Source organism: Solanum stenotomum, chromosome 2 (genome assembly GCF_019186545.1).
Source record: "Solanum stenotomum isolate F172 chromosome 2, ASM1918654v1, whole genome shotgun sequence".
In the NCBI taxonomy this organism is placed as follows: Eukaryota; Viridiplantae; Streptophyta; class Magnoliopsida; order Solanales; family Solanaceae; genus Solanum; species Solanum stenotomum.
In genome coordinates, this window is record NC_064283.1 from 14091380 (window position 1) to 14112243 (window position 20864).

The following is a 20864-nucleotide window of genomic DNA, read 5'->3' on the forward strand; positions in this document are numbered from 1 at the left end:
CATCAAATTAGGCCCCTTGACTTTTTCCAAAGTAAGTGAAACTTCACAATCAACTTTAATGGTTGTAACTTGTAAGGACAAACGTTGAAATTTCAAAACATATTCGATATTGACTTATCATTTGTGATAGTTCAGGAATATATTTATTCTTTTTTCGAATATTTAATGACACTATCAACATTTTACTCATGTTGATTTCCATAAAATAAAACACGATACATTATGAAACAATACGTAACAACCATCCAAACAAAGTGTAAGTGATATCATGCAACCTCTCTGTATATGAAATTGAATGTTGACGGGACTATTCCAATGGGAGGCAGCACTCCATCAAATCATGTAAATAAAATAACAAGATAGGTATAATAAAGAATAAGTTTAGCTCGTCCATACAGCTTATGAACAATTGAATAACACAAGTAAAATCTATCCATCCACCAAATCTTTGTGAACAATTGAAGATATATGCAATATTTGCTCATCATTTATTTATTTATCATCATATTCATATTCATATTCTTCATATCATAATATATTGCTAAAAGTGGGAACAAAAAATGTTAAAAGTTGAAATACCATTTTACCCCTACACTAAATAAAAATATTATAAAATAGCTGATCAATTAAATATCAAATAGTAATTATATAATATTATTATTATTATATTATACTAAATTCTAAAAGTGGAAAGGTGTTAAGTAAAAAATTCAAAGAAGAAAATATTCATAGAAAATTGTTAGACATTTTTATCCTTTTAAAAAATAAATTAGTTACATTTTTTCAAAAAAATATTGTATTTATATATACTTTTCTCCTTCAATTTACTTAACATTATATATATATATATATATATATATATATATATATATATATATGTTAGGCATTTTAATAATCTACTTTAAACTATTTCTTATTTCTAATTACTTTATTTAAAAGATTAAGTCCATAATTTTCATATTTTCATTTTCATAACTTCCACATCATAGTAAAGGATGGTGAATTAGAAAGACATTAATGTTTTCATGAAGTAATATACATTCATCTTAATGCATTTAATGGATTACAAGTTTTGTTTAATTTCTAATTACTTTATTTAAAAGATTAAGTCCATAATTCACACCTTTTCATTTTCATAACTTTCACATCATAGTAAATGATGGTGAATTAGAAAGACATTAATGTTTTCATGAAGTAACATACATTCATCTTAATGCATTAAATGGATTACAAATTGTAACGATCGGGTTCCGTCGTTATAGAAATGTCAACGAGGGAAAATTTGGGGCTGGAAAAACTTTTTTGTAGTATTAGAATTTTCCCAACCTTGTCCAAATTTGAATGAAATCGGAGTAGTTGAGGTGTAGGAATATCTGGTAACAATCGAGTGGATTAATTATGGTTTTGATTGCATGAGCGGTTAGGTAACTCATTAAGGAATCCATACGACCTTACATAATTGAATTTGGATGAGTAGATCTCCGAGAATTGATCTTAGAATGAAAGGTATTTTCCGAGTGTCGTTGATTAGAGGTGTGCTGTGGATTGGGGATTTTGGAATTCTTTAAAATAGCATTCTGTTTTGATTTTGCTGCTTTGGCCGGCATCTCTGCCGCTTTGGCGGAGCCGCTGTGGCAGGATGGTGGCCGCTGTGGCGGGCGAGACGGGACTTAAAATCGTAATTGCTCACTGGTTTGAAAATGCCACTGTGACGGCGCAAGGTGTCGCTCTGGCGCCGCCGTAACAACGGGATGAAGGTTGTTGTGGCGGGTCAAACGCGACTTAAGGTCGTTAATAAACCTCTAAATGACCTTATTTGGCACTTTTTGACTTTTAGAGCTAAGGAACAAATTCCAGGCAATTCCTACTCGTTTTTCACAATTCTTGAGGTTAAATGTAAGCTTTTAACTCTCCAAATTTATTTTTTGATCCGAAGAACGTAATAGAACGGGTCAATGTTGATGGGGGAGGGTTTTGATATTGAATCTATGGTGGAAATAACCATAAATTGGATAATTGGGATCTTGAGTTGATCTAGGGTTTGTTAGAATTGTTAGTAATCCGGGTAATTAATAATTGTTTATTGATTCCCGTATTATATTGATTGTTTGTAGACCAAGAACAAGCAGAACAAATCCGGAAAGGGAAGAATCAAGTTTCTTACGGTTTCAAGCTTGTTTCGAGGTAGGTGGTGGTTGTGATTCTATGATTATGCGATGTTTGTTTGTTCTTACTTCATTATGATACTTGTGTGTGTATGAATGTTGCAATGTTGATCACACTTGATGTAAATGAGATAGATGAATGATGATTGCCATGAAATTAGGATGTAAATGTATGATCTTGATGATGTACTTGTGATTGTGAATGTGGTGTGTGAATGAGATCAGTTGCCACGTTCCGGCATAACTAACTTGGATCGGTTGCTACGTTCTGACATAAATATGGGATCGATTGCCACGTTCTGACATAACATTGGGATCGGATACCACATTTCGGTATGCTAACTATTTGGATTTAGGTTCCGTGAGAGGACCAATGATTTGTGATAAATGTATAATGATGAGCATGTTGATAATATTGTAGATGTTGATATATATGCATGTTATTATAATGTTTTTTGACTTGCTTATGTTACACTAGTGGGATAGCCACGTGATCCTACCAGTACACTGTGGTTGTGTACTAATTCTGGACTTGCTCTTATTTTTGTTGAGTACAGGGAATTTTCAAGCGGCTATTGACAGACCTCGCTTAGAAGATTAGAGATCGTCGCATCGAATTCAAAGGTGAGCCAAATTTTCCAGGATGCCATGTAATTCTCTTTCGTCTATGTCCACCATTTCCGAACTTAGACATTTGTTTTAGTTAGTTGATTAGTTCATTAGTTGGGGATGTGACCTTTCCGATTTAGACTTGTTATTTCGTTAGTAGTTTTGGTACATTGACTTTCAGGTTCTAGGTTGTTTCTTCCGCATTTGTTTAGTATAGTTCTTTAGATTCTTGTTGAAGTTTATGAGAACTTCATTTATGAGTTATTTAATTTGTTTTAGTAGTTTAAATGCCTTAGTTTTGGTTTACTTGCTTGTTTTGAGGTGTAGTAGTGATTCTCCCACCAGAGGGTTAGTGTGGGTGTCAAGCACGATTGTCTGCGTCATGACAAATTGGTATCAGAGCCTAGGTTCATGGATATTAATGTTCCGAAATGAGTCTAATAGAGTCGCAGAATGGTATGAGGATGCCTTTACTTTTCTTCAGGAGGCTATAGGACTTTAGGAAATCGATATAGCTTTCTCTTGTCTCCTTTCGTGCTATGACTTGATTCCAATTGGTATTTGGCGATTCTAATTGGTATCTACCCTCATTCACTCTTCTATCCACAGATGGTTAATACTAGGTTCAACGGCACCAGGCCCGCAGCTCCCATCTATGCTCCGATTGAGAAATCTACAATGAGAGGTCACGATCGAGCCAGGGGTAGAGGAAGAGCTAGGGGTAGAGGTCGTGGAAGAGTAGCACCCGCCGTGAACAAGGTACCTATTAAGAATGTGCCTGTGAATGACAACCCTCCGACGCAATATGAAGAGATAGAGGAGAATGTGGATGTTGAGGATGTTGAAGAGATTGGACAAGAGGAAGAGGTACCGGTTAGAACTACAGGTACTCCTCCCTTGGACCCAGTGTTAACTCAACATATCATGTCATTCTTGAAGGGATTGTCTAGTCCTAGAGTGCTTCCATCTGGCCAAGCAACTCAAGCACCCGCTAATCCCCCTGATGCTAGCACTGCGCCCAAGACGGGTGGAATTGGAGGTAATGATGCTTTTTTTCGTCCTTTGTTGGCTTCTGTTATGACGGGATATAAGCATGACATGTTGACTAAGTTTCTGAAGCTTAAGCCTCCGGTATTTCTTGGTTCTGAGACTGAAGATGCTTATGAGTTTATCTTAGACAGTTATGAGAGGCTGCATAAATTGGGTATTGTTCACCAACATGGGGTTGAATTCGTGTCCTTTCAACTTCAAGGTGAGGCCAAGCAATGGTGGAGAGCTTATATAAATGCAGATCTTTTACTTTACCTCCACTCACTTGGACCCAATTTCATGCTTTGTTCCTAGAAAAATATGTGCCTAGAACTTTGAGGGATCTCAAGAAGAATGAGTTTATAGCCTTAGAGCAAGGTGGTATGTCTGTGGCTGCTTATGAGGCCAAGTTACATGTTTTATGTAGATATGCTACGCAGTTGGTTACTATTGAGGAGGAGAGAATTGAGTTTTTTATTAGAGGTTTGAATTTTGAGTTGCAAGTATTATCTGTTCATATGACTTCTGTAGGGAAGAGTTTTAATGAGGTGACGGACTATGTTAAGAAAGTGGAGGGGGTAAGGCGAGACGGACAAGCCAAGGCGTTGGCAAAAAGGGCCAAGAACTCGGGTAACTTTCAAGGTTCTTAAGCTAGGGAGTCCGGAAGGCCAACGCTTGCAGCCAAGCCAATTCAGTCTGCTATGCCCGCCTCTACAGGTAACTACTCGGGAACTCCATCTTATAATTTTTAGGATAGCCAAGGAGTCGAGCCTTCAGAGGGAAACAGACCATTATTTGATCATATATGTTATAACTGTGGAGAACCTGGACATATGAGGAGAGATTGTCTCTACCCACGTGTGTTAAATTCCGCACAGTAGCATTCTAGAGCAGTGATACCCGTGGGGAATGGTAATAATGGTCGAGGGAATCTACAATGTGAGCGAGGAGGTAATTAGCGAAGCCGTGGAGGTAGAGGAAACAATAATGGTAATGCGGACAGAGGTAATGTGCAACCAGGCAGGGAGGTGCTTCGTCAAGATGATAGTGACTCAGTTTTATGCCTTTCCAGGCAAGAATGAGGCAAAGACATCTGACGTGGTAATCACATGTACATTCTTGTTTGTGACCGGATGGCTAATGTGTTATTTGATCAGGGTTCTACTTATTCTTATGTATCTGTGCGATTTACCTCCGAGTTTGATATGATTTGTGATGTACTTGATGCCCCTATCCATGTTTCTATCTCAGTTGGAGAGTCAGTCATAGTTACTCATGTCTATTGTGCTTTTCCTATTTTGTTTATGGGTTTTCAGACTTGGGCTGATTTGGTAATTTTGGATATGGTTGACTTTAATATTATCTTAGGCATGACTTGGTTTCCTCCCTATTTTGTTGTGTTAAATTATAATACTAAGTCTGTAACTCTAGAAATTTCGGGAAGGGAAAAATTAGAGTGGGAAGGGGTGTACAAGCCTAAGCAAGCTAAAATCAAATCCTCCATTCGAGCTAGGAAACTGGTAGGGTAGGGTTGTTTAGCTTATTTGGCTCATATCCGGGATGTTGAGGTTGAGTCTCCATCTATTGAGTCTATTCCTGTGGTGTCGGAATTTAGAGAAGTGTTCCCAACTGATTTGCTTGGTATGCCTCTGGATAGAGATATAGATTTTTGCATTGATTTGGAGCCTGGTACGCGCCCCATTTCTATCTCTCCATATTGCATGGCTCTGGCAGAATTAAGAGATCTTAAGGCTCAAATCCAATAACTTCTTGATAAAGGATTTATTCGGCCTAGTGCTTCCCCATGGGGTGCCCCAGTTTTGTTTTTAAGAAAAAAGATGGTAGTATGAGAATGTGTATAGATTAGTGGCAATTGAATAGGGTCACTATTTGAAACAAGTATCCCTTGCCTCGAATAGATGATCTTTTTAACCAATTGCAAGGTGCATCAGTCTTCTCAAAAATTTATTTAAGGTCTGGTTACCATCAATTAAAAATTAGGCCTGAAGATGTGCCCAATGTTGACACCCAATTTTGACCCTCCTTTCTTCCAATTCATTGTTTTCGAGCTTCTAATTTAATAACGCATCAAATTATCCTTTTTTCGCAACTATTTTTAGTACTACGACTATCTCTCTACTAAAATTATATATTTTATTATCGAAATGACTATTATCACTTTTACACCTCTTTTCTTAAATAATCAATTGTTGTCATCTTATTTCTAGTTTCCTATTTATTTAATTAATCATAAGTCAATATTTTATAAATATATTTTATATTAGCGATATTTTTATTATGTAAATTTTTTAGTTGTTATCATATCATAATACTAGTATACGTGCCCGCGCATTGTGCGGTTAGTTGATAAATGTAATCATAAATATTAATTGATTGAGAATTTAAAATTTTAACTTATTATAAGATAATATTATAAGATGTATTTGAAAATGTTAACATTTAGCATTTTAATGTGTTATAATAGAAGATTTATATAAATAAATCAATATATAAACTTAGTTCATTGTCTAAATTTGACAATAATTATCTTTTATCATTATTTAATTAATTAATTTATTAAAATTATTTAAAAGGATAAATACTACCACCCTATCCATACTATCCTCTTGTTAGAATAATAAAGATATAAGAAAATTTAATAGTTAAATTTAAATAAAATAGAACTAAGAAAAGTCCTATCATAAGACTAAGAATACAACAAAAAAAATCACTTGAATATCATAATGTAGGCATGTTATTGGAAACTTTAAATTTTGTCTTTTATTTAAACTAATTTAAAATATATTTAAAACAAATTATTGTCACAAAAAAGTCAGCAGGAATTGAACCTGCACTGACTAAGCTGCGTGGACTTTTTAAACATTTTATTGCATCTATATTATATTTTTAATTAAATATATTATTCTAACTCCAATGAAGCACTTCCTAATGAATATTGATATTTTTTGGTAAATGCATATAGTTATTATTCTATGTTAAATTTGTTTAGCACAATTTAATTTAAATTCATATTGTATTTTACTTTCTCAATTTGGTAAAATTGAATTTCTTTTTATATAAGAACCTCTAATAATGATTAATATTTATTTGATTAACAAATTCTTCCAATAACAATTTGAATATTTTTTTCCCTCTGATCTTATGATTTAAATCATCACAATTTCAACAATATACAACATCAACATTTTAAAAATATTATGTAACCATTTTCCTCTTTCTTTTCATGGCTTCTCCGATTTTTACAATCAAAGAACATTTGTACAATTTTAATAATAAAATTCCTTATAGTTTTATATTTTATAGTAGAAAAAAATTAAATTTTATAAAATTATAGTATGAACATTGTAAAACAAATAAAGAACATGATCACAATAAAATTCTTAAACGTAAAAATAAAGAACACGATGACAACCAATCAAGCGCTTGAATGTGAAAATTGAGTAATCATGATAATTATATTCTTCATATAAGAGAACATAACTTTTGGTAAAGTTTATAATTTTAAGACAGAAGAAAAGAAGACTTAATTCTTATATGTAAATACAATACTTTGCTTTGTTTTCATAGTTTCTAAGTCCCTGCAAAATAATCTTAATAGAAGCATTATTAACTATTAACTAATAAAAAATAAAATAAGACTCCAAAAAAAACTTAAACATTAGCCAATTCTTAATAGAAGCAAAAAAATAATATGAATTTCAAAGTTATAGATATAAACAAATATTGATAAAATTCTTACATGTTACCTGCAATTTACAAATTAAAAATTAAAAATTAAAAATCTCTTACGTGCAATATTTTTTAGAAAAGATTAACACATTTAGTATAGCCGATTTCTGGCAAATCACATTTTTCTTTTTGTTCATTCCAATTTTTATTTTTATTTTATTACTTTACGCAATTGAACTTGAAAAGACGAAAAGAAAAAAAGATACATATACGAACACAGTATAGTGAAAAATCTTACCAATCATATCTGCTGAGATGTTTGCTAGATATTTAAATTGTGTCAAAAATATTAAGCGATAATATTTTTCAAAATTGAAATTATTGTTCCGTATTTTGATTTGAAGAAACAAACAAAACTTACTACATGGAAGGAATTCAGCGGGTCTTAGATTTATTGTGTTGTAGATTTATTGAGAAATAAAATTGCTTTCATAAATCTACAACACAAAAATACAGTCTTTAAGATGGTGTTTTATAATGATAAGGTTAGTTATTTTTTGAAATTCAATTTATTTATTTTGAAAAGTAACTTTTTTTTTTCAAAATTGCAGACTCTTATCTTATGTTAAAAAAAAAAAACCGCATTTTTTAAATTTAAAAAAAGTGGAAGAAAACGGGACAATTGGTTTCAACTGTCCTTTTTTAATTTATTTTTTTTATCTTTTTCTATTTTTTATTTGACTTTTTAAAATGTAAAAAGTGTGGTAACTATTTTGAAAAAAAAAACCGTACTTGTAGTTTTTTTTTTCAAAACATTTTAAAACTTAACTTATTTTAAAATTTTAAATTTTATTTTTCAAAATTGAATAATTAAGAAATTTTGTGGTGCTGACACGTGACACTTTTTCTTCTCCTAATATATATAGATATATTTTAAATTTTATTTTTCAAAATTGAATAATTAAGAAATTTTATGGTATTGACACGTGACACTTTTTATTCTTCTATTATATAGATAGATAGATATAGAATATATTAATAAAGTAGAGCAGTTCTTTGTTTTTTTTTAAAAAAAAATTAAAATTAATAATCACACTCATGTTTTGCAATGTTTATTTTTTGTTTTTCAGATTCAGATAATTAAATTTTTTAGTTATTACCATATATTAATTTTGAAAATTATAAAATGATTATATCTCGTTAATTTTAAGTAATTCATTAATAAATAAATTTAATATTTTAATTTCGAATTTAAGATAATTACAAATAGTTGATTTTATTATTTAATCCTATTACATGTAATTAATAATTTTAAATTATTGAAAAAATCCTGTTTTTTGTTGTGCTGACATGTGTCGCTCTGATTCTAATTATTGACATGTGTCTATATTTATTTATTTAATTATTAATTATTAATTATTTAAAATACTGAAAATTTGTGGTGCTGACATGTGTCATTTTTTCTTCTCCTTTTATATATAGATAGATATATTATATTAGTTATTAAGTTGGAAGCCCAAAATAATTTTAAAGAAGAGGCCATTAAATTCAGCCCACAGACCCAACAATATCAAACCAAATTGGTCAGCCCACAAAAATAAATACATCTTAGCCCAAATTCGTCCTAATTTTCGGCCCAAAATTAATTCAAGCCCTAAGCCATACCTTTTTAACTAGCAGAAGCTGCTCCTTTGTCTTCTATCGATAGTTTCCTCTTTCAGTTAAACTCCAGTGATCTTCAAAATGGCAGATACCATCCACTCCAATTCTATGCAAGCCTAGACAACTCCACTTGCTCTCTCTTATTCTCATCTCTCTTCTTTAATTTGGTAAAGGGAAAATGCCAAAGACTGCTACGATTTTTGATGGAGTAAGCTCAAGGATTTGATTTTGAATTCAAACGGCTCCTTCACTCTTTTGAATCCCGCCAAAACGCTAAGCCAGAAAACCTAGTCTTTACCTATAAATACATCCTTACATCTTTAGCCAGGGGCAGAGATTTTTCAGCCTCCATAGAAGCCTTGGCATTCATTTTTTAAGAAGTTTTTTCCATCGCACTATAGCCCCTTAACCACTGTGTATTTTGCTCCAAAATAGCGTTTTGGTTCTATTTTTCTCCATTGAGAACTCTAGTTTTGAGCTGGTCGTTATTCGAAGGTAGGCCTTAGACCAAAGCATCTCCGTTCACTGCCCGATAACAGGTAATACTCGCCTTTTTCTTTTCCTCTGTTTTGTCTCTGTAATAAAATGTTGTGTGTGCTTTAATAAACTGATATATCGAGAGTGATTTTTTAGCTGTAATGAAGTGTAAAAATGAGTCTGTGTCCTGTTTGAGATCTGTACAGAGCTGAGTTTGTACTGCCTTGAAGTTTCGAACGTCGAACTTAAAGAATTATTTTGTTTTATGACTAGACTAGATAGCCACATGAATAAGTTTTTGCTCCAAGTTGTTTTGCATTTGATAAGAAGTTTCTGCCCATGTATTCTTAGGCAGAAAGCGATATAATTTTGCCTTGTTTGAGTAAGCTGATAATCATGTATTTTCTTAACAAATGCGAGTAAGTAGCTTGGCTATATATCCCATACCTAAAAACTATAAAATTTCAGATTCCTTTGATATTCTGTCATATCCATATTGTGTAGTGATGTTCGTTTGATTCTCTTTAATTTGCAACTTATGCTTTTTTTTTTGTTTAACAAAAGCATGTGAGAACCAATTTTAATTTTTCTTAGTTAGGTAGTATTGTGTAGAATAACTATTTAAACCATTTGTATCTCTCTTTCACGTTCCCAATATATACATTTAGTTATCTTAAGTAGGTGTATAAGTTATCATTTTAAATAACATCATATAGTATTGTCAAGACTCGTACATTATATTTCGTTGTTCATAATAATTCATAGAAATGGAACTTCTCTTATAGCTCAAATCTGATGTGTTTGAATTTAGCTTATACTCGAAAGAATACATTTGTTTTGATTTTGTCATTGTTAGTCGGTTTAAAGGTCGTTATTCAATAAATGAGTATTTTATTTGATGCTTGCATATCTTGTGTTTGTAATAATATATACATTGTATAATTTTGCTCAGCTCTATATTTATCTTTGACTAACATTTTATACTTTCTTTTGGTACCTATATTTATGTTTTGTTTCAATTTATATTTGAACTTATGCAAACTAATTAACTAAGAACTTAAGCAAACCTAATAGCTCACCTTCCCCTCCTCTAGATATTGGGTTTAATATATTAATTTGGCTTAGAACAATGACCTTTAATTTAGGTTCTTTTGTTGCTTAATTCGTTTGTTAGTTTGAGAAATCTTTGTTTTGCAAAGAAGTTAGACCCTTTTTTATAATGAATATGTATCAACTCTTAAACTATACTTTTTGATAAACTAAGGTCTTAAATACAACTTTCTAACAATTTCCACAAACCTTTGTTAAAATAAAAAACAAAAGTGTAAATATTTCGGAACTCTATAGTGGAGAATTTTTTTTTAAGAATTTTAATGGGGCAGTTTGTACGTCTTTTGTTTATACTTTAAAAAATGTAAACTTTATCAAATGTTGATATGTCTAAAGCTTTAAAACACAACTCTTTTTTTGGAATTTTGAGTAGGCGAATTTGAAGATAAAAAGACTTTCAATTGAATAAAAACTTTTTTTTTTATCAAGGCAAAATATATTTTCGTTATCTTTAGCTTTAAGATTTCCTTGTTAATTCAATTTCATAAAAAGATTTTCTTTTTAAACGAAAAGCATTTGACTTGGTCAGCTATTTTGAAGATAACAAATTATGCATATTTCATTCAAACTCCTTGTTCTCGTTAAAAAATCAAGTTTAAACTAATTTAAAACCTCTAACGTTAGATGGTTGTTTTATTTCATTTTTTAGGTCTTTATATATAAAGTTAGTAAATTTTAAGATTTTTATGCTTCAACTTTTTTAAGGTTAATTTGCCATGATTTAATTAATACTAGTTTTTTTTTTATCTTTTAATGGTTATTTTATTTTCTCTCTATTTAACCTAAGTTTGGTCGGTAACCGTCTTAATGGATCTTAGAGGATGCTTAACCCCTTCCCTTTAGGATAACTAGAACCCTTACCTAGAATTTCATGTTTAATATACCTTAATTGAAGTCAATTTTAGCATTACATAGTTAATAATTTAGGTATCCTAATTTGCCTTAAAATTAATTAGGTGGCGACTTCTCAAGTTAATTAATTTGGAAATCACCAATATGTTGTACAATAATTTGACCTTAGTTAAAATGGGGTATAACAACTTGGCGACTTCACTGGGTACTTTAGGTTCTAAACCATAACAAACTTACGTTAATAATTAAGTTTTTAACACCTGCTTGTTTCATTTTTGTTGTTTGTTTTATTTTAAATGCCTAAGTGCTTTACTTATCATGCTTAGATGATATAAACTGCTTATTTGTTACTATTTTATATAAATTGTTTATTTGCTACTCTTCATATAAACTGTCATTCCGATCTTAATTCCTCCAATTCTGGAAAACTCACACTATCACACGTACACGCAAGGTGTGTTTTGCGCACCCGCAAATTTCTTTCAAAATCCCAAATTTAGGAGAGTTGGCATATGCGCAGGGTGTCCGGATCTTTTTCCGTGTGACCGCGTAGCCTTCTCACTCGAGTTGTCCACTCGGAAACCTTGTGTCTAGTAAGCTAAATCTTAGAAAACATAAGATAGAGCTAAACCACCCCTTAATTTAAGTCATCCATGCATTCACCTTAGGTGGATCGATCCCGGGTATCGAATCCACATTTAAGAAATCTACCCTTTTGTCGACGGGTTTCACGACCCAACGACCAACAATCATGTTTTGTGTAACGTGATAATGATAGACAGATCCAAGCTTAATTTTGACATAGTGAGTTTGGAATTTATGTGTTCATTTCATTTCAATTTGTAATGTAGGATGAGTTTAGTTCCCCAAGTGCCCAAAGTTAGGATGGTCGAGGGTTTCCCGCACAAATTGAGGACATGGTGGGAAAATTTCACTTCAACTGAGAAACTAGCGATTACAAGAAGGTTGGGGTGCCTCCCTTTGCTATACAAAATCACCCCCGACAAACATGTGATTAGAGCACTAATTCAGTTTTGGGATCCAGACCGTGTTGTGTTCGCCTTCAAAGACTTTGAACTAACACCTACATTGGAGGAAATCCTCTATTTCACCAGTTTGAAGTATCAAAGAATGGGTCAAATTATTCCACACAGTCAATCAGGGAAGAAATTCCTTCGCTACTTAGGGTTGAAAAATGAAAAGAAACTTCGGTGCTTCGAAAATAATTGGGTTTCTTTGGACTACCTATATGAGAGATATGGACGCTTGGATAGTTACAAGCTATTTAGGAAAGAATTCTCTTGTACTCAAGTTCATTGGCAGGTTAGACGTCCTATTGTATTTGTTGTGGCTTTACTAGGGACTTTGGTATTCCCACAAGAACACGGATACATTAGCACTTGCATATGTTCCGTGGCTCGAGTACTTTTTGAGGGAGTAGATGACGAAGAACTCACTGTGGTTCCCATGATTTTAGCAGAAATATTTCAAGCTCTTGGGAAATGTAAAAGAGGGGAATCAAACTTCTTTGAAGGTTGCAATCTTCTTTTACAAATGTGGGCAATGGAACATTTTCACCAACGTAAAAACATAGATGACATATGCTTTAGTAACATAAATCATATTAATAGTTTTTACGATAGGATGAAAGAGTTTGTGTATCCGGTTGGTACTGATGATTGGTATGAGTTTCTGGCCCACCGCACTAGTGACCAAGTTCAGTGGAAATATCCATTACTCCCACGTTCCCCTGCCTATATAAGATGTAGAAGGTTTTATTATATTGAGCTTATTGGATTGAAAGGTCTCCAGCCATATGCTCCAGTGCACATGCTTCAACAGTTTGGTCAAGCACAAGTAATTCCTCTTCGAGCAAATATGAGGAATTCTGAAATTTCCTTTGGACCAAATTTTGAAGTCCCTAGAGCCAAAGAGATTCTTCATGAGTGGGACAACATCCTCACGATAGATATCGGAAATGGGCCTGAAAAGGAAATTCCAGAATATCAGGTATGGTTTCAAGAAGGTCGCAATAACATAAGTTTAGAAGGTGAGCAAGGTTTTGAGGATATTGGAACAACGATTTGGATAAGACATTCTCGTCTCGGAACCAAAATAGTTACTCTTGAAATGTGGGCTCAAATGGAAAATATAATGCGATATTTGGACAATGTGGGAGTAGGACCTAGCAACGTGGGAGCATCATCTTCACTTCCTCCACCAGTGTGATTGATAGCAGTTTAGGCCAAGTCTTAGATTTGTCTTTATATTATGTCATCTTTTATGTATTTCTTAATTTCTTCGTTGTAATCTTTTATTTGTATTAATGAAAAACTTGGCCTTTTGTTTTCCAAAACTCGATTTGTCACAAATTAATGGCTTGGATCAATCTGTCATAATCACGTTATGTTTGACATTTAGGCCCACCTCTGGCAAAAAGAGGTCCCGTGCATACTATGATGCATTTTCTTTTGAATACTTTGTTTATTATTTTGTTATGTGATTTACTTACTGTGTAATACATGCTTATTCTCTATTTATTTATTGTTATTATTTAATTATCTGCCTAATTATTAATATCATTAAAACAACAATCACCCACATGATACTAATATTTCTCTCTTTTTGAAGGTTTTCTTCCTTTTGATTTTTTTCCCCAAAGGTTGATTTGCGTTGACTACGAACTGGCGGATCATCCATACTTTACGAGATCAAAAGCACATGCAGACATGACTGATTCAGGTGCGTCTGATCAAAATGGTTTGGGTCTTCCCACTGTTCTGAGAGATGAACCCGAGACTTCAGAAGGAAGGGAACCAATCCCTTATGATGAACACATTGCTAATTTGATGCAAAAAATGGCCAATATGCAAAGTGAGATTGATCGACTTCGAAACCTCACCAATTTGTCCATCACTTTGAACACGCCACTTCCCGAGCATGGAAAAAACACAACTACTCCGCCTCTTTTTCCACATGTTGACTCTCCTGCTCCTCAATACTTTCCACCAAACCCTTCCCTTCACAAGACCAATCCAACTGCTTCCAAACAATCCACCAACCCTCAACAACCCAACTTTCCACAAAACAATTCGCAACAAGCCAACCCTTTACCCTTCACTACCTCATATGCACCCCAAACTTCACTTACCCAAAATCCAGTCATCCAAACTAACTCACTTACCCAAACTACCCCGCTCACCCAAACCGCCTTACCTACCCAAAAATACCAAGCAACCCAGCATGTACCGGTGGCACATACTGCAATCCCTAATGTTCAATATGTGCCTCAAGCATATGTAGCGGAAGCACAACCATTCCTTAATCCAATGCCAACCACGCCAGAAGTCGATCCATATGAAGAGATAGAGAAAGAAGCAAGGTCAAGAACAGATGACAATGTAGCAAGGGAGATTCGTAATTTGAAGGAAGCTTTCAAAAGTATCCAAGTCCATAAGGGGGTTAAAGGTCTTGAATATGAGGATTTATGTGTTCATCCCGATGTTGAATTACCCATGGGGTATAAGGTACCAAAATTTGATGTATTTGATGGGAAGGGAAATCCTCGAGCTCATTTAAGGTCGTATTGTGACAAGTTAGGTTGAGTGGGGAAAGATGAGGCTATTAGAATGAAATTGTTTATAAGGAGCTTGACGGGAGAGGCCCTTGATTGGTACACGAGTCGAGACCCACAGAAATGGAATAGTTGGGGTGCGATGGCGCAAGAATTCATGGATAGGTTCAAGTTTAACACTGAGGCAATTTCGGACAGGTTCTACTTGATGAAGTTGGAAAAGAAGTCAACAGAGTTATTCAGAGAGTATGAAATGCGGTGGAGAGCAGATGCCGAAAAAGTTCAACCTCCAATGACAGAAAGTGAGATGACCTCTCTTTTTATACAATCCCAAAAAGATGCAACGTACTATGAAAAGATGATAAGTGTTGTAGGGCAAAAGTTCTTTGAGGTTGTCAGGATGGGAGAATTTATTGAAAAAGGTATTAAAATTGGGAGAATCACTAATTTGGTAGCCCTGCAAGCGACAAGTAAGGCAATTCAGTCGGATTCAATTGGAGGAGTCCTTAAGAAGAGGAAGGACGGTGTGTCTGCTGTCATGACCATCCAGGAACGTAGGCCAAACCAAATGTTAACCTACCAAAACCCATTACCCCAACCTTCATACTATAGTCAGTATACCCAAATTCCTCAACCATATTATCAACCTTCACCTGCCCCTTACCCAGTTTACACCACCCAACCAACGTATTGTCCACCTAGAGCACCTGCCTATCCAAATCCATTACGATACCAACCCGCATATCCAGCCCAATCCCACTACCAACCACAAAACCGTCCATCAAATGCACCCAAACCCTGCCCAAACTTTGAAAGAAGACCAGCCAAAACTAATACACCTTTAGCCCAACTATATGAACGGTTGAGAACTGCAGGAGTACTCCAACCAATCCAAGGACGAATTCCCAATCCCCTTCCTGGATGGTATGATGAGACCAAACACTGTGCATATCACTCTGGAGCTATTGGACATGATACTGAAAGTTGTCTTACTCTTAAAGACAAGATTGAGGCATTAATCAAAGAAGGAATCATTCAACTCAAAGGTGTTGCCTCCAATGTAAACAACAACCCGTTGCCAAATCATGGAAATGTTCACATGATCTCCGTTGATGAAGATTGCAATTTGAAAGGGACCATAGTACCAGTCAAGATAGAGAAGGATGTTGAGACATCGACCTTTATTTCTCCTGTAATCACAGTCCAAGTACGAGCACCAATTGAAGTGGAAGCTTTTCTTCCTAAGCCTAAGATCATGGCCCTATCATCCCCTTTTGACACTAATGCAGTTCCTTGGGATTACTCGATTGATGCAAGGGACAAAGGAAAAGGAAAGATAGTTGTAGAAGCTGCTGCTGCAGGAATGACAAGATTCGGGCGTTGTTATGCCCCTGAAGAAGTTGTACGAGGAGGACCAAACAAGGAAAACAACCAAAAAAAGGTTGTGACAGAGGCTGAAGTGGAAGATTTCTGGAGGAAGATGCCAACTAAGGAATATTCAGTTGTTGAACAACTGAAGAAAACTCCTGCTCAAATTTCCTTAATGGCCTTACTGGTGAATTCTGCAACTCATAGGAACGCTTTGGTGAAGGTTTTAAATGAAGCTTATGTTCCAGTTGAGACCACTAGTGAGAACTTTTCTGCCATAGTAGGATAAGTTTTGGAAGTTAACAAAGTCACCTTTCATGAAGATGAGTTGTTGCCTGAAGGTTTGGGATAACAAAGCGTTGAACATTACTGCCAGATGTAGGGATAAGTTTATTTCAAGAGTTCTGATTGATAATGGTTCTGTTAACATATGCCCTTTCACTACTCTTCAAGCTTTGGGAATCGAAATTGGAAAGATTCATGAAAGTCATGTAAGGGTTAAAAGCTTTGATGGGACACAAAGGGGAGTCATTAGAGAAATTGATTTGCCATTGCAAATTGGACCTGTGGAGTTCATTGTGAAATTCCAAGTGTTGGATATATCTGCTAGTTATAATTTATTACTTGGAAGGCCATAGATTCATATGGCTGGTGTGGTCCCTTCCACTTTGCACCAGACCTTGAAATTTGTTTGGAACCATCAGGAAATTGTTGTTCATGGAGAAGGTAACAACTCAATATATCTTGAAAATTCAATCCCTGTTATTGAAAGTATGGAAGAGTTGGATGGGTCTGTATTCCATATTAGGGAAGTGTGCTACTCAAGTTGGAAAGGTAAATTTGCCATGTGTGCTTATGATGGTGGCTTGGGAAATGTTGAAGAATGGTTTTATCCCGGGTCAAGGTCTTGGAGCGAAATTGGATGGAATTGTGGAACCAATTCAATTGCCTGGCCAGAAATACACCTTTAGTCTCGAATACGAGCCTACTCCTGAAGAAATATCATCGGCTAATCTCAAAAGGAAAAGTGACATTCCCTTACCACAACCTATCTCGCCCTTGAATCAGTCATTTTCCAAGGCGTTTGCTGCACAAGAATTAGAAGAAGCTGTTGAAGATAACCTCACAGAAGGACTCAAAAACTTGTTCATTGAAGAAGTTGAATGCAATATGATTTTGGAAGACTGCACCGAGGCCCCGACCATATGGGATGCTATGCTTGGAGATGCTTTGAACAATTGGACTTGTAACCCATCCCTGGTTCTTCGGGAATCTTGGTAGATGATTGTATTGGAATTAACAAAACAACATGATTCAAATTGAGACCTGAATTGTGTTGTTGAATTTGATGTGTTTTGCCTCTATCTTTTGAAAGCTTAAATGGCAAATCTATGTTACCTTTTTTTAATCTTTAAATTTTAAAATTTGTCCTCGATTATTTGTTTTATTTTTATTTCTTATCTCTTTTTCAGCAAGCAAACTAATAAATCTGTCAATGCCGAGAATGTGACATGTAATGAAACGAGCGAACAAACCCCGAACAATGAACAAACTTTTGCAGAATATGAAGAAGATGTGCAGTCTGGAGAGTTGACCAAGGAGTTTGAACATTTTGAGAATAAAGAAAAGCCAAACTTGGATGAAACTGAGACGATAAATTTGGGAGATTCAGCAAAATTGGTGAGGGATACAAGAATTAGTGTCCATTTGACTCTGTCCCAAAGAAAAGAACTTATTGATCTTTTGAGACAATACATGGATGTGTTCGCATGGTCTTACGATGATATGCCGGGTCTAAGCACATATATTGTTTCACACAGGTTGCCAATTGATCCCTCTTGCCCCCCAGTAAAGCAAAAGCCGAGAAAGATCAAGCCTGATTTGAGTTTAAGGGTTAAGGAAGAAGTCTCCAAGCAATTTGATGCTAATGTCATCCGGGTCACCAAGTATCCCACGTGGTTGGCTAACATCGTACCAGTGCCAAAGAAAGATGGAAAAATCAGAGTATGCGTAGATTATCGAGATCTCAACAAGGCTAGCCCGAAGGATGATTTTCCTCTCCCAAATATTCACATACTTATTGATAATTGTACAAAGCATGAGTTGCAGTCATTTGTTGATTGCTTTGCAGGATATCATCAGATTTTAATGGATGAAGACGATGCAGAGAAAACTGCATTCATCATGCCTTGGGGAGTATATTGTTACCGGGTAATGCCTTTTGGACTCAAGAATGCAGGGGCAACATATATGAGAGCTATGACTACCATATTTCATGACATGATCCATAAGGAGATTGAAGTCTATGTGGATGATGTCATCATTAAGTCACGGAAGAGCTTAGACCATATAATAAATTTGAAGAAGTTCTTCGACAGATTAAGGCGGTACAATCTGAAGTTAAATCTTGCAAAGTGTGCATTTGGTGTCCCTTCTGGGAAGTTGTTGGGTTTTATCGTGAGTAGGAAAGGGATAGAGTTGGATCCTTCAAAGATAAAAGGCTATTCAAGACTTTCCTCCTCCAAAGAGTCGAAAAGATGTAATGAGTTTTCTTGGTCGCCTCAATTACATTAGTCGATTCATTGCACAATCCACTGTAATTTGCGAGCCAATCTTCAAGCTGCTGAGGAAAGATGCTGCAACTAAATGGACGGAAGATTGTCAGAAAGCTTTTGACAGAATCAAGAAGTATTTATCTAGTCCACCAGTCTTGGTGCCCCCAGAATCTGGAAGACCATTATTGTTATATTTGTCAGTGTTTGACAATGCATTTGGATGTGTGCTGGGACAACATGATGAAACTGGAAAGAAGGAGCAAGCTATATATTACCTAAGCAAAAAGTTCACTCCTTATGAAACTCGGTATACTTTATTGGAGCGCACTTGTTGTGCTTTGACTTGGGTTGCACAAAAGTTAAGACATTATTTATGTGCGTATACCACTTTTCTCATCTGAAGGATGGATCCACTCAAGTATATATTTCAAAACCCTATGCCCATTGGAAGGTTGGCGAAGTGGCAAATTTTGCTATGTGAATTTGACATTATTTATGTCACTCAAAAGGCCATCAAGGGACAAGCGCTAGCTGATCATCTCGCCGAAAATCTCGTGGATGAAGAGTATAGGCCTCTTAAAAGTTATTTGCCTGATTAAGAGGTTTTATTTATTGGAGAGGATATTTCCGAAGAATATCCCGGGTGGAGAATGTTTTTTGATGGTGTTGCAAATTCCAAAGGAGTCGGTGCTGGAGCAGTGTTGATTTCAGAATCAGGTCAACATTATCCTATCTCAACAAAGTTCAGATTCTTATGCACAAATAATATGGCAGAGTACAAGGCTTGTATTCTTGGGCTTAGAATGGCTGTTGACATGAATATACAAGAATTGTTAGTTATAGGAGATTCCGACTTATTGATTCATCAGGTTCAAGGCGAATGGAGCACAAAAATGTGAAAATACTCCCATATTTGTTGTGTGTGAAAGAATTGTGCAAGAAATTCGTCAAAATAAAATTCAAGCATATTCCACGAGCTCAGAACGAGTTTGCAGACGCGTTGGCAACCCTGGCTTCTATGATTCAACATCCAGACAAGAACTACATAGATCCAATCAAGGTCAATGTACAAGATCAGCCAGCCTATTGTTTCCATGTAGGTGAAGAACCGGATGGAGAACCTTGGTACTATGACATTAAGAGTAACTCAGAGAAGGAGACTATCCAGAAGGAGTAACCAATGTTCAAAAGAAGACATTTCGGAGACTCGCAAATCACTTTTTCCTAAGTGGGGAAATCCTTTATAGGAGGACTCCAGATTTGGGATTGTTAAGATATGTTAACTCTCAAGAGGCAAGCAAGTTGATTGAAGAAATACATGGGGGTACACGTGGGCCGCACATGAATGGTTTCACTTTGGCAAAGAAGATTCTACGAGCCAGATATTTTTGGATGACCATGGAAACAAATTGCATCCGTTTTGTGAGAAAGTGTCTTCAATGTCAGATTCATGGTGATTTGATTCGGGTTCCATCGAATGAGCTAAATGTGACGAGTTCTCCTTGGCCATTTGTAGCTTGGGGCATGGATGTCATTGGCCCTATTGAGCCAGCCGCCTCAAATGGACACAGGTTCATTCTGGTAGCTATTGATTATTTCACAAAGTGGGTAGAAACATCTTCATACAAGTCTGTGACAAAGAAGGTGGTGACAGATTTTGTTCGCAATAACATCATTTGTAGATTTGGGATCCCCGAGTCAATTATTACAGATAATAGAGCTAATCTTAATAGTGGCTTGATGCATGAGATATGTGAGAAGTTCAAAATTATT

General features: G+C 35.0%; 2 protein-coding genes across 2 annotated transcripts in view; both read left to right on the forward strand.

Moving 5' to 3' along the window:
• The window catches only part of LOC125854228 (premnaspirodiene oxygenase-like), a 307705-nt gene that overhangs the window by 1455 nt on the left and 285386 nt on the right, over nt 1–20864 (forward strand). The gene's annotated exons all lie outside the window — the stretch shown is intronic.
• On the forward strand, nt 15311–16825 carry LOC125855709 (uncharacterized). The gene has a single exon (XM_049535445.1). The coding sequence runs from the start codon at nt 15311–15313 to the stop codon at nt 16823–16825; it is 1515 nt and encodes a 504-aa protein (XP_049391402.1).